At 40.6% G+C, this 14491-nt stretch overlaps 1 protein-coding gene across 11 annotated transcripts in view; it reads left to right on the top strand.

Moving 5' to 3' along the window:
- The window catches only part of cacna1da (calcium channel, voltage-dependent, L type, alpha 1D subunit, a), a 62549-nt gene that overhangs the window by 30552 nt on the left and 17506 nt on the right, over positions 1-14491 (top strand). For 5 of the 11 annotated variants that reach the window (XM_075461082.1, XM_075461079.1, XM_075461078.1 and 2 more), the window contains 21 exons: positions 473-547; positions 1874-1961; positions 2132-2158; positions 2638-2798; positions 3283-3508; positions 3627-3834; positions 4457-4577; positions 4734-4821; positions 4933-4963; positions 5052-5206; positions 5292-5421; positions 7307-7366; positions 8709-8815; positions 10137-10224; positions 10316-10423; positions 10525-10577; positions 10673-10819; positions 10932-11133; positions 11389-11547; positions 11682-11792; positions 13740-13823. In XM_075461082.1, the coding sequence (XP_075317197.1) occupies positions 473-547; positions 1874-1961; positions 2132-2158; positions 2638-2798; positions 3283-3508; positions 3627-3834; positions 4457-4577; positions 4734-4821; positions 4933-4963; positions 5052-5206; positions 5292-5421; positions 7307-7366; positions 8709-8815; positions 10137-10224; positions 10316-10423; positions 10525-10577; positions 10673-10819; positions 10932-11133; positions 11389-11547; positions 11682-11792; positions 13740-13823 (2429 nt within the window). Of the gene's footprint in view, positions 1-472; positions 548-1873; positions 1962-2131; positions 2159-2637; positions 2799-3282; positions 3509-3626; positions 3835-4456; positions 4578-4733; positions 4822-4932; positions 4964-5051; positions 5207-5291; positions 5422-7168; positions 7229-7306; positions 7367-8708; positions 8816-10136; positions 10225-10315; positions 10424-10524; positions 10578-10672; positions 10820-10931; positions 11134-11388; positions 11548-11681; positions 11793-13739; positions 13824-14491 lie in introns of all 11 variants that reach the window. The other 6 variants (XM_075461081.1, XM_075461076.1, XM_075461084.1 and 3 more) reach the window with 4 other exon arrangements.

Here is a 14491-nt window from a genome sequence, read left to right as displayed (position 1 = left end):
GCTCGTTGCAGTCTCCGCCTGCTGTTGCCTCTCCCACGTGTCTTTTCCTTGTTTGATATGTTAATGTTCAGTTTTTTGTGAGCAGCATTACTCCACGTGTTTACCATAATGCTACAACATCCCAGGTAACGCTGCTTCTCTCCGGCATCCATTGTGTGTTTTGCAGTGTCTGTTGGTGATACACGAGCCCCAGCTAACATGTTCTCATGTTAGTCCAGGTCCCCGTCACCTGCAGATGCTTCCTGTGACTAACCGCTCTCCATGTTGTTTTTATGCCCTCCTTAGTGTCTGCAGCCCGTGTGGCTTCTGCTGTTCTTGTCGTTGTTGGATATTGATATTTTGAACACTGTCGTTGTATTGTGGTGCTCGTCTGCTCTGACCCATTTTGATAGCAGCCCATTCTCGCCCTCCATGTCCCTCTGCTGTTGCCGTTGTGTATGAATGCATGGGCTTGCATGCATTGCACATGAAGGGGTGACTCTGGCTGACCTCACTGAGAAGAAGAAAGGAAGGTTTGGGTGGTTCAGCCAGTCGTCCGACACTCATGGTAAATCCTGTGGTTTTCCCTTCAGTGTTTTCTACCTTTGGTGTGTCTAAATGTGCACGTGTGTGTGCATTGTTTTCTCACTCAAACTGATCTTATACAGAAAAATTTGATGGTAGTTTGTCAAAGTAATAGGACTATGGTGTTTGTTTAAACAAAACTGGTGAAATACTCGTGAAATACTCATGAAGCTACGTTGAAAGGCAAGTAAGAATATCTTATATCTTGTATTTTTTTATACAAAGAGTTTGTAATAAGTAGCTTTGTTTCCTTTGTTTTATTGCCTCAGACAAAGTGAAACCTTTTTTGAGGTTAACACGACTGAAGACTATATCACCAAGATATTTGGTGATTTTTTTTTTCCTTAAATCCAAGTTAAAAAGAAATGACCACAGTCCTAATAAGAACACAGAGAATTGGACATTTAGCCTCTTGTGGCCTAAACGAGTATTACAAACACAGACTCTTAAAGATAAAGATCCATCCATTTTGTATACCTGCTACGTGGTGATGGAGCTCATCCTTGCTGTTTTTGAACAAGAGATGGGGTTCACCTTGCACTGGTTACTTATGAAAAATAAAAGGCACTTTTGTTTGATTGATTTTCACTAGACATACAGTCTTATAGCAGCCCCACACAGTAACATTTCCACGCCCCATCTCAAAAGCAGGGGCTCAGTATGAATATAGGAAACATGGCTAAACCCAGATCACTGCACCAGCAGTCAGCACTATTCTCAGAGCCGAGAGCTGTCCGACAGCTCAGGAATGAAAGCCAACGCGTCTCCATAAGCTAAGCAGGAGCACATTCCCCCAAACAAATGAAAGCACTGTGACATTTCACACAGTTAATCATCATCTGTCTGCACACACAGTATCGCCAAAGCAGTGCTTTGATTGTGGCATTTCAGCGACAGTTTTAGGAGCTCTGTGCTCCTCACTGTCGGCATCAGTCAGCCCCGTTAGAGCAGCTGTCCGCTCTCCTGTCCAGTGTCAGCTCCCTCTCAGCACTTGGTAGTTGATACTGATGCTGACAGTGAGGCACAGCCGAGACACACAGCAGCATTCTCCCCACCGTAATATTGTTGTGGAGTTTCGATGTCGCTTTGAAGATTAAAATCCCCTATGAAACAAGTCTCACTTGAATTTAGGGTTTCATTCTGATCTTTAGCTTCACTAATTTGTTTTTTCCTCTTTTGTAAGTTCATTCAGACACCGACACATTTTCTTTCTTTCGATACTTCTTCCCATCTGGAAGTGTGAAATACTTCATTGGAAAGTGATTATAGTTCATATGCTTTAAAATGTCTGCTTTATTTGCTGTTGCAGCGAGCGTTCCAGCCAGCGAAACAGAATCTGTGAACACGGAGAACCAGACCGGGGAGGATGAAAAGACACCATGCTGCGGACCTCTTTGGTGAGGATGTTTTAAACAAAGCAAGACCTTTGTTGTTACTTTAAACGACGGTGGAGTGTATCTGGTGCCACCTACAGTACTACCAATGACTTTAAGTAACCTTCCTCCTTCTCTTCGCGAAGCTCTGCTACAAGCTGCTTTTGTAAACTGTGACTTCTTCTTTCTTTCAGTCAAAAAATTTCAAAGTCAAAGTTCAGGTCAGTACCTCTGTGTGCACGTGTCTCCTCTCAGTGCAAATACTCTAGCTTACACTGACAAGTTTGTGCCTGTATGACATTATGCAGATTCCTGTTTGCTTGGCTTTTGTTTTACTGTATCACCAATGAGCCTTTACCGGGAATGATAAATGAACAGCTTTCATAAAGTCAGCATGTACCATAAAGTATTTTTAGAGAATAGCCTTACGCAGTGTTTTTTGCTCATTTAACTGAACAGTATGACTTGCAAAATCATATTCACGCACTTCCCCTGTGGCTCTTCTCCCATATTTCTGCATTCTTATTAGAAATGGACACAAACTTTAGAGATTTTCCTTAAGAAACACAGAGGTGATATGTCTATTCCAGTGTTTAGACAGTAGTATCTGTGAGACAGAATTTCTTTTAGTCAAGTTTTTGTAGAAAGTAAGTCGCACTGATGTCCTTCCTCACACTGAAATTGTTCTCACCACCTGCAGTCGGCGCTGGCGCCGCTGGAACAGATTCTGCCGCAGGAAGTGCCGTTTGGCTGTCAAGTCGGTGCCTTTTTATTGGCTGGTCATCATCCTGGTGTTCCTCAACACCCTCACCATTTCATCAGAGCATTATAACCAGCCCATGTGGCTGACTCAAGTGCAGGGTAGGATTTCGATTGCAGTATACGTGAACGTTTTTGCACCCAGTTTTTGCATCTGTGTTAAAGTAGTTTGAATTCCATTGTTCTTGGTTTAATGTCACATATGATCATTAAGTATTTAACATTTTGACTTTTCCTCATGACATGCTGCAGCTATTTGAGAAAAATATATTCAGTGTGCTTCTCTGTTAGTCAGTTAAGTGTATTTTGAGGAAGAACCAGGATCGGATATTGGTTCAGTTGGATAGAAATAAAGAACAGAAGATGAAATATAGAGGAAATGTATGCTTTGCTTTTCTTGTAATGAGGCCAACTGAATTCCACGCAGTAACTGTGAGGTCCTCACAGTTGTGTGTTTAATGAGCAATCAAAATACTTTGTTACCAGGTAATTTTTACCTTTTGCAGTTAAACAAATCTCAGCTCTCTCACGCTGAACATTGTGTCTCCCCCTTTAGTTCATTTGTGACTCTTTCCCTGCCTTTCAGATGTGGCCAACAAGGTGCTGCTAGCCATGTTCACGTGTGAGATGTTGGTGAAGATGTACAGTCTTGGGCTACAGGCTTATTTTGTTTCCCTGTTCAACCGCTTTGACTGCTTCGTGGTGTGTGGAGGAATCACTGAAACCATTCTGGTCGAGCTGGAAATCATGTCTCCCCTCGGGATCTCCGTGTTCCGCTGCGTCCGCCTGCTGAGGATCTTCAAGGTCACACGGTAAGAGCACGCTCACCCTGTGAGTGTGTCTGTGTGCATGTTCTCTCTTTGGACTATGTGTGGCTTTCACTTAATGTCTTGTCTCTCCCTCTCCCTCTTGGTAAATTGTCCCTTACAGACACTGGCAGTCTCTGAGTAACCTGGTGGCTTCGCTGCTCAACTCCATGAAGTCCATTGCTTCCCTGCTGCTGCTGCTCTTCCTCTTTATCATCATCTTCTCCCTGTTGGGCATGCAGGTGTTTGGTGGCAAATTCAACTTTGATGAAACCCAGACAAAGAGGAGTACCTTCGACAACTTCCCCCAAGCCCTGCTCACTGTGTTTCAGGTACGTTGGTTTACATTTCAAGTAATGACATAACAGCACATCACTGCCACACACTAATGTAAAATATATGTGTTGCTATGTGTTCAAATATAGAAGAGGTGTTATTTTTATGAGGTTCTACTATAAACACAGTTGAAGACTAAAGAGAGGCAAAACACAGACCAGAAACAGAGCAATAAGCTAAGTAGATCTGGTTTGGACTGGACGCAGTTATGCACCCAAACATAATTTAGTTACAGTTATAGTTTTAATGTAGTTCTAAAGATTTACCCATGAGGAAAGGTTTAGGAATCAAAACTTTGTGACATGGACCCTGTTTTTCAAAGCTCCACTGTAATTGGTCAGATTATCATAACCAGAAATAAAAATGGTAATTCTTGAAACGTTTTCAAGAATACTTTGTAGGCAATGGCTGCTAAAAAGCTGGACACCGTGGGCATCACCAAAGAATGGCTCACGACTTACTGCATCAGTCAGTGTTGTCCCATTTAGGACAGTTAGGTGTGCGCAAGCGTAGTGCTGACAAATGCTGGACAGGCTAAAAAAACACAAAACGGCTTTGTTGTTGCAACTCTCTCCACCTTATTTTATTGGTTCTTTGACAATATGATAACCAATTTAGATCCTGACTGGAGAAGACTGGAACGCTGTCATGTATGATGGGATCATGGCGTATGGAGGCCCCTCTTCCACAGGAATGATTGTGTGCTTTTACTTCATCATCCTTTTCATCTGTGGAAACTGTATCCTCACTTATGCTGACACACTGAAGGCTAATCCAGATGTAATTATTGTTTACATTAAATGCTGTGCTGTGTCGGACACAAAACATGTGGTATCAGTTATTTTTCACTTAATTTAAATAAGGGAGTTATTTTCTTACTGAACACGTTGCTCAGATATCCTCCTAAATGTCTTCTTGGCTATTGCTGTGGACAACTTGGCAGATGCAGAGTCTCTCAACACAGATGACGGAGACAAAAAAGGGTGAAGATTTGATCTTCTCAAAGTCTCTCTGTGACAAACTACATTTTTTTTTTTTCATTGGTGCCAAATGGTTGGAGAAATGCTGTAATAATTCTCTGCAACTAATTACAGGGACAAAAAGGATGATGAAAAAGACGAAAAGGTATGAATTCCTGGCATTCAACTGCTAAACCTAAAAAATACATTTTGTCTGTACAGCCTGACATACTTTTCATGTGCTTTCTTGCAAGGATGATGAGGAGGAGAACGACGACAATGTAGCAGAAGAGGAAGACCCAGAGGTCCCATCTGGCCCTCGGCCGGCCATCTCTGAGCTGGTAAAGAAGGAGAAGATCATTCCTATCCCAGAAGGAAGTGCCTTCTTCATCTTCAGCACCACAAACCCGTAAGACACCTTTACATCGCGCACATGCAAAAAAAAACATTATGTCTCTTCCTATCCAGAAATTTCAATGTCCTTTTCTCTCCAGGGTGCGTGTGTTTTGCCACAAACTCATCAATCATCACATCTTCACCAACCTCATCCTGGTGTTCATCATGCTCAGCTCTGTCTCACTCGCGGCTGAGGATCCAATCAGAAACTTCTCAGCCCGCAACATTGTAAGTCTCCAGTCCTTCCACAGAAATGTAATCACAACGTAAAAAACTACCTGTGCCATAAAGAAAAGTTAATGAAGTAACAAGCGGTTAAACCTTTTTTCTGGTAGTTTGTTGAACATGTTGTTGTCCCTTTAAATGATCATACTCTTGGTTTTGCATGTTTTAGCCGTTTTAGTGTTCAGTAAAAGTTAAAAAAATGAAGGAAAATTATCAGAAGTTTTCTTCTTGCGTCCCTGTAATAACTTTACCTTTGCTTTGAGCAACTTGTCCCAGCAACATGGAAAGCCAACCCCAAGTTGAAAAATCCTGGATTCTTTTCTTTAAAATGGGATGAACTGATTACATGAAACTTAGTAACATGGAAGGCCAACGCAGCTTTGTGATATATGTTCTCAACACAAGGGTTCTGGGGGATTATTAAGTACAAATCAGATTAAGTGGAGAGATAAACTATTTGGGATTATTTTGATTTTAACAATAGATTTGAATTATCATCTGAATAATAATATCACATTGCGAATGTAGAAAAAAAAAACACTCTTTCCTTTGGTTTCAGTTAGGTTGATGGCTGTGTTTATTAAGATTTAGACAGAGCGTAACAATAGAGGAACAAAACAAATTTAGTTTCTTTATCGTCATCTTCAGATATGACTGATCACAGGACTGTGCGTAGGAAATGGATGTAGCCACCGGAACACCACTCATTTGTTTGTGAACTAAGACATTTTTATGCCCAATATTAAATTAATAGGATGAAGCTGGGGAGTGATACTTGGACCTGATTGGACAAAAAAATCACCCTCTTCGGTCTTCTCACAATGTAGCTATTTCCAGAAGGACAGCTAACTCACTATTCAGAGGGCTTTGCATTCAACTAATAACGTCATGATGACTTGTGATTGATTTTAATGTTTAACGAAAGAAGTTTTGGCTTTTTCCATCATCGCACTCTAAGCCTCATTGGCTTCACATTTCAGACCTGGTAGTTTCTCTATTTACAGTATTTATCCATTTGAGCTATTCTTTCCCAAAACATTAAATATGCTCTGAGAGATAAAGTTTAATTTGAAAGCATACATTCAGTGCAGTTGCCACAGCAAAGGTTGTTGCGCCACCAGGAGAAACGCTTTTATAGATGACACCTGGTTACCCATTTTTATTTCTCTTCAGCTCCAGTATTCAGTATTTAGAGATCTCTCACTCATCATTAACCGTTTTTAAATCCACGAAACGAGTAGACTCACCTTAACTTTTTAACACTTTCCGTCTGGCTTTACTTTTTCTAATGTCACAATTGAATTCAGTGATTTTTTTTTTTTGGACAGCTTTTAGAAATTGAATCTACTTGAATTTATTCGGGGTCTGCTTTAAAAAGTGAGAAAGTGATCGTTCACAGAGATGAGCCACCCATTTCATCTCAAACTAGTGCCCAGTGTCTTCAAAGTAAATTTCCCGATTCATTTTAAAACGAGTTGACATTTCTGGGGCTCTTTCAGGTGTTAACACGTATTTCATGAGCTAAAACAGGCAAAAACACCAGTGCGGTCCTGTTTGTAAACCTTTCGGCAGTATGCCTAATTTTCCATGCATTGTAATGATTCTGTTCATTAACTGAGTGAATTAACTCTTTGCAACCCTCTCCGGAGAATTCTTTGATTTATCTCCCTTCACTCATCTTGTTTACATATGATGTTTTGAAGCTGCACAATGACCTGTCTTTGTTAAACATCTACGTTGCTTTTTGCAGATACTTGGTTACTTTGACTATGCTTTCACCGCTATCTTTACTGTTGAGATCGTTTTGAAGGTAAATGCTCTGTGTCCCCTGTCCGTGCTGTCACTAACCACACCCCAGTAACACTCCAAACGTCTCGTTGCCTTCCAGGTCCTAGGCTATGCAGATTATGTCTTCACTAGTATGTTTACATTTGAGATCGTATTGAAGGTAACCCCTTAAAATGGCAACGAGAGCCTTGCTGCATTCTCTCCCTGTGTGTCACCTGCCACTCAGTACAACCTGGCTTGTTTGTTTCCTTTCTCTTATTTGATTTTTTCTTCACGGCACCTCTTTTAAAGAGCAAACAACAAAAAAACATTGGGAGTTCTTAGCTGCTCGTTTGCACACACTAGCATTAAGACAAGATTTGTTCAAATTACGCTCGTCAAAATAACTCATATTGGGGGAAGGAAACATCACATCAGCATTACATTATACTCACATGGGTGTCACGTCATTCGGGCAGTCATCGCTGAAAAACATAATGCAACCCTGCAATATAACTAATTGAATGGGCTGTTCTGACATTTTTTAAGGCTTTGGCTGAAGTTGAGTTTGAGGTCGGGGTGGTGTTCAAAGATGTAAATTCAGCTCCAGTCAAAGCTGCCTCCATGCCTCTCGTACTGACTGCTCTTCAGATTACCCATAAAAGAGGGGGCAAAACACGACCATGTTCCAGCAGAGCATGGTTCAGTCTGCTTTCCCTGACTGACTGCATGTAAATGTGGAGTCGCCTCTGCAGCTGATTGGCCTAAACCGAGAAGTACACTGCTCTTTGATTTAAAATTTTCCAGTGCTCTTAGTTAGCAAGATCCTGTCTCGCCTCTCTCTGCTGGGCTTCACGTCTACATGCACTCGGAAAATTAGTCCTTTACTTTTATTATTTGACAAAGAGTTATGTTGGCTGTTTTTTCTTCTCTGCCTGCTGAACGCTGAACTTTTCATTGGGAGCTGCCTCCCCTTTTATTCTGAGTTGTTAAAGAACATAACCGAATGTGCTTTAAGATGACGGCCCACATGAATGTGACAGTAAGGCCATTTCTACTTTCCAATCGCTATAACTAGAGCTCTTGCAGGTAGTAAATATCCCTGACGTCATGGCAACAAAATGCATGTTTTCTTGCCTCATCCCATAGTAGATTGTGAAATGAATTACTTACTACTACATTCATGTAATAAAGGGCCGTAGGGGTGGTGACGGTAGATTTAGCCTCTTGTTTCACTGCTTTGAGCTCACCACCCCAAATCAGAGTGATCTACAAGAGTGTGGAAAAGTGTGCGCGTGCGTGTGCGTGTGCGTGTGCGTGTGTGTGTGTGTGTGTGTGTGTGTGTGTGTGTGTGTTTGACTGCAAGGAAATGGGTGCTGAGAGTATTTTTCCCATTTAAAATGTTTGTTCTGGCTGTGTGTCATGTTGTATGGACACTGTAAATCTGTATTTGTGTGCCTGGTGTGGATTTAACTAAACTTTTTTTTTGGTTACTCCTGTAACACCGTCTGTCCTTCCTTCAGATGACGACATATGGAGCGTTTCTCCATAAAGGAGCATTCTGCAGGAATTACTTCAACCTCCTGGATCTGTTGGTGGTGGGAGTTTCCCTTGTCTCATTTGGCATTCAGTAAGTAGGAGAATAAAACAGAAGGTCATGCTTGTCTCGTATTTGTGGCTGGAACAGCACAGCTTTTACCTTTTTGATCGAAATGTTTCCAAGACGAATTAGGTCACAGGTATCAAACTCAGGAAATAAAGTTCCCCTTGAACATCACAGCTGTTTTTTTTCTTAAAAAAAAAGAAGAAGGCAATCCAAATCAGCCTTATAACAGATGAGGAAATGACTATGATATATACAAAACAAGATAGAAAACCTGACACAAATTCAATAATGACTTGATATGAACGACTATAGAGCAGAAATGAGCGGGCGAAAGAAAAATCTTGAAACTTAAGAACATTGTCTCCTGGGGGTTTCATGTTACTTTGGTTGGTCTGTTTTCTCTATCATGCTGTCTCAGGCTATGCTAACATGACCAACAACGTTCTTATATTAGGTCAGTTGAATCCATACTTCGAATTAAACACTCCCGTGACAACAGCATTTTCTGATTACCTTATCCCCAATGCGGCCATATTTAAGCAATGTGGAGTTTGCAGATCTCTGCTGCGTTATGTTAGTCACACTGTGACGTCCTACCTGAGTTACGTATCACAGCATCTGGCAGCACACATTGCTGCTTTGCTTCACATCCCTTTCTCTAGGCTTCAGAGTTGCAAGTTGCAAGGTCTGCTTATTATGAGGGACTTTGGGCTTGTTCTTTAAGAACACTTGCTTTGTTTCAGGCTTTTCTTTTTTTTTCATAGACTGGGTTGTTTGTCTCCGTCACCCGATCCGGCAACATTGGCTCTGGCATAGTTCAGTGCAGAACAGGAAGGTTGCGGTAAAAAGAGGATACGCTTTTGGAGCGAGACCTTGGATGGGCTCAATCATTGCTATTTCATAGGGGTTTTAGGTGCTTGTGAGTTTAGATTTTATGCTTCTGTCTACGTCCTCGCTCCTATATAGAAGCTGCGAGATTTGTACGTTTTACCATATTATCTGACAGATGTAGATACTTTACAGTAGATTACTACTTCTAATCCATTAATTATGTTGTAATACATCCAGTCAGGATTTGATTAGAATGATGAGTAAACTGTTTGGCCATTTTGGTTTATAATGAATAATGTAATATAATACATAATGATATATATGATATAATCATAATGAACATGTATTATATAGACGTATATATGTAAAACATTGAATCGTGGTATTATTAATTTTATTTAACAAAAAGATATGAGTAGTTCTTTCAGTACTTCCCCATACTGTACAGTATGTGTATGTTTTGTGGCTGGTATTGTTTTGTTTTTCATTACTCCACTTTGTTTACACTGCTCAGGTCCTCGGCCATCTCGGTGGTGAAGATTCTTCGAGTCCTTCGAGTGCTTCGGCCCTTGAGGGCCATCAATAGGGCCAAAGGCCTTAAGGTGGGACCTCGAGTCTTTCTTCAGCGGATACACGATGATCATCGACGGCCTAAACTCAACCCATAGATATGTCGATCTGCTTGTCTTACAGCACGTCGTGCAGTGCGTGTTTGTGGCAATCAGAACTATCGGTAACATCATGATCGTCACCACTCTGCTTCAGTTCATGTTTGCCTGTATAGGAGTGCAGCTATTTAAGGTAAGCAGCACTGAGATGAGAAACAGATCATCACTAGCTCGAGTAGCTACATAATTTTTAAATGAATGATCGTAATAATTAAGTTTGTTTTTCCTTTACAGGGAAAATTCTATCGCTGCACAGATGAAGCCAAGTCCAACTCAGAAGAGTGCAAGTTAGTTTTACTTTTGTTGTTCCTGCTCAGCAAATGACTTGCATTATTATCCCATATAAGATTTCACCTCTTTGTAATTTGTCATTTTCTCAAAGGGGCACCTACATTGTATATAAAGATGGAGATGTGAACCAGCCAGCCATCCAGAGGAGGGTGTGGTACAACAGTGACTTCAACTTTGACAACGTCCTAATGGCCATGATGGCTCTGTTCACGGTTTCCACTTTTGAGGGCTGGCCTTCGTAAGAATAAAGCACTAAAGAGTTCAAATGATTGTTTTTTTCATTCAGTGCTCAAAGTCCATCGAGAGAAGAGTTTCCAGTCACATGCTGCCCTCTTCGCGTGTCTCCCCAGGTTACTGTACAAAGCCATCGACTCCAACAGAGAGAACCTCGGCCCCATTTATAACTACCGCGTGGAGATTTCTATCTTCTTCATCATCTACATTATCATCATCGCTTTCTTTATGATGAACATCTTTGTAGGTTTTGTGATTGTCACGTTTCAGGAGCAGGGAGAGAAAGAGTACAAAAACTGTGAACTTGACAAGAACCAGGTGAGAATCGTCAGAAATGATGTACATTTTTTAGATTCTACTCCAGTTTTTGTTCTTTCTTATTCCATTAACAAGCTAGTAGAAGTCTACCAGCTTTGACTTTGTATCATTGCAGTTCACAGATGTCCAGTTTGGCTGTTAAAAGCCGACCTCTTGTGGTTCACACTAGTACAGTAGTCTATTTTTTGATTTGACTTAGAATCTGAAGAGTTGCCGGCTGTGGCATTGAAACCTGTTTTGTACGTTTCTGTGCAGCGTCAGTGCGTAGAGTATGCTCTGAAGGCGCGTCCGCTGAGGAGGTATATCCCTAAGAACCCGTACCAGTACAAGTTCTGGTATGTGGTGAACTCCACTGGTTTTGAATACATCATGTTTGTGCTCATCATGCTGAACACACTCTGCCTCGCTGTACAGGTGAGAAATCAAGTGATCACATACCTGAAACCAACCATCTCTTTGCAAAAGATACGATCGCATATAATTCCACATTGTTCATAGTAGTTATTTTATTTTGTTTTTGAACCAACCCTCTTCATGTCTTTCTGCAGCACTATGGCCAGTCAGCCCTTTTTAACTATGTAATGGACATTCTGAATATGGTCTTCACTACTGTGTTCACTGTGGAAATGTTTCTCAAACTCATCGCTTTCAAACCCAGGGTGAGTTACCCGTTTGTGTCCTCACACACAAACCAAACACAAAACCAATGAGAAACACTACACAATGGGCTAGACACCATCACAGTGTTTAAATGAGCAGGAGGAGGTGAAAGTAAGACACAGGCAGTAGAACGAAGCAGTAAGTAAGGAAATAGAACTCGATTCGTTAAATATTTCCTACCTCACAGATGACATGCACACACCTCTGTGGGAAGGCTTTCACATATTTCATGTGAAAGCCTTGTGTTTGCGAAGACCTGTGCAGAATCAGAGCCACAGTTCGGACGGAGAGCAGAGCAGTGGCAAGAGACAGCAATGCAATCAGGTGGCTGGTTGGGACACTCCCAAACCTCAATTCAAACCTTCAGGATAATGTCCGTACTTTGCAGGATCAGCTTCTAAAATCATATCTCAGTCCAAACTACGCCTCATAACCAAATACTGAACACATCTGACCACCGCAAGTTAAGGAAACAAGTTTTTTAAAGAGTTTAAAGATTCAAGTCTTTATCATCAATCATCATGAAACCCACTGTATATGACTCCATGATGTAATCACACCTCTCCATGTCCGATCCCAGTCTGCAATTGGCGTAATTTACCTTTGCATTCTCTATAGTTTTATTATATTTATTCTCTAAACTTTGTTACTTTTAGGAGGATTAAGCTTATTCTGACTTTAACTTTTAGGCATGAGACATCGGGCTACATGTGAATGTCGATACCACTGTTACATATGCTAAATATGGGGCTAAAGCCACGAGTCATTTAACTTAGTTTAGTTTAGCTTAACTTGGCTTGACTCGGACTTAGTTTAGCATAAAGTTAAGGAAACGTTAAAGCTAGCCTGTGTCAAAGAAAAGTAAAAGAAAACAAATAAACACCATTCAGTTCTATGGAAGACTATTAGTGAACACACATTTGTTTATTAAAGACGGTAAGAAGTCACGTCATTCTAAGGGGACCAATAAGCCATCGACGCTGCCTCCAGCAGCTTAGCTTTAGTTTCATAATCATTGTACAGACTCGAGAGTGGCACATTTCCTCTTATCTAACTCTCAAGTGTGTTCCCCAAAATGTCAAACTGTTCCTTTAATGTTTCTTAAAGGAGCAGCGTATAGTTTAGGATTATTTGAATACTGATGAGTCGTTAAATGTTTTTTTTGTTTTTTTATGCCCTCCCCTCCATACAATATTCGGCTGACAGCTTTGCGTTCCAAAGAAGGACAGGATGCTAGTAAGAGAAAAAGTGTGGGGTGCAGTGCTTTAATGTTTATTTTAGCTCAGTTTTTGTCAACTTCTTGGCAGCAGATATTTGTTTGGAGTTTTTTTGTATGTAATTGTAGAGTTCCCATTGTTATTATAATTACTATATTTTAAGCTCAACACAGTCTGTAAAAGCAATGCTTCTAATGCACTATAATCCTGAGCCCTTCAGCTGAAGTAGCCAGCAGGGGTTTCTGTGTATTTTATAGTGAGGAGTACAGTAAAAGTAAAGCCTTTTTGTTGTTGCTGATATTAAACTAAACTCACGCACCACTTGCTTAACCTTGCTCAGGGATATTTTGGGGATGCCTGGAATGTGTTCGACGCCCTGGTAGTGATTGGCAGCATAGTAGACATTGTTCTCAGTGAGATTGATGTAAGTAAGCTCAGCTACAGGAGGCTGCTCACTACTCTTTCACCTCTTCCTCTTCTGGCCACCTCGACGGCAGGTTTGATGGTAGATTTCTGGCGTTTAATCTGATTTTTCCTAATGCTTTATCTCTATTTCTCTTTCTCTTTCTCCTCCACTGACCCTGCCATGCTCACTTTTGACTTATTTTCTTCCTTCATTTTATGTTCCACTCTTCTCTGGTTATCCATCTGACTCTCTGTCCCCATCCTTTTATTGTTTTAATCGTCTTTGATTGCCATCTTTACCCCTACACCGTGACTTTAAAACAGCACTATTTCGCTGATGCTTGGAACACATTTGATGCCTTAATTGTTGTTGGTAGCGTCGTCGACATTGCTATCACTGAAGTTAACGTAAGTACCACCTTTCTCTGACTCCTAAGTTGAACTGAAGCCTTACAGTTGAAACACATGGCAAGTGCCTGTGCAAATAACTTGAATTTAAACACGTCATGGTTCCATTTTACAAGTAGAGCAATGAAGCTGTATTTTTCTGGTAAACAAAAAAAACGTTGACTTTTGAGCCATTTTGTAAAGCTTCAGTTTGACTTTCAAGTATGTATATATATGTCTATATATATGTAATCCGTGCTGCATTGAAAACCCAATTAATCTGACTCGTACTTATCTTATCTTACTTATCTTTAAAATATGGTTTCGATGTTTGTTTCTTTTTTCCTCTTTCTGCATATCATGACAAAATGTACGATGAACCTGCTGATTGTTTACCTCTGAACATGTCAAAAACAGGAGTCGCTCACATTCCTTTGTGAACTGAGGCCTGTATTTGGTTCACCGCAGGATGGTTTCTAATTCTTACTTTTGTTTATTTTGTTCCCATAGAAACTTGTAGAGGCAAGTATAGCAATGACCAAATATGTTGCTTGTGTGTAACCTGTTGTTGATATCAACTTTATCTTTGCAACCCCTTCACAGTTGAATACAAACTAAATTACTAACAAAATGCTTTACTGATCAGGGCAAAGATAGAATTTAGTGATCTTTCAGCCCAGTAAGTGTTT

Source organism: Odontesthes bonariensis, chromosome 3, assembly GCF_027942865.1.
Source record: "Odontesthes bonariensis isolate fOdoBon6 chromosome 3, fOdoBon6.hap1, whole genome shotgun sequence".
In the NCBI taxonomy this organism is placed as follows: Eukaryota; Metazoa; Chordata; class Actinopteri; order Atheriniformes; family Atherinopsidae; genus Odontesthes; species Odontesthes bonariensis.
This window is presented reverse-complemented; position numbering and strand designations above follow the sequence as displayed.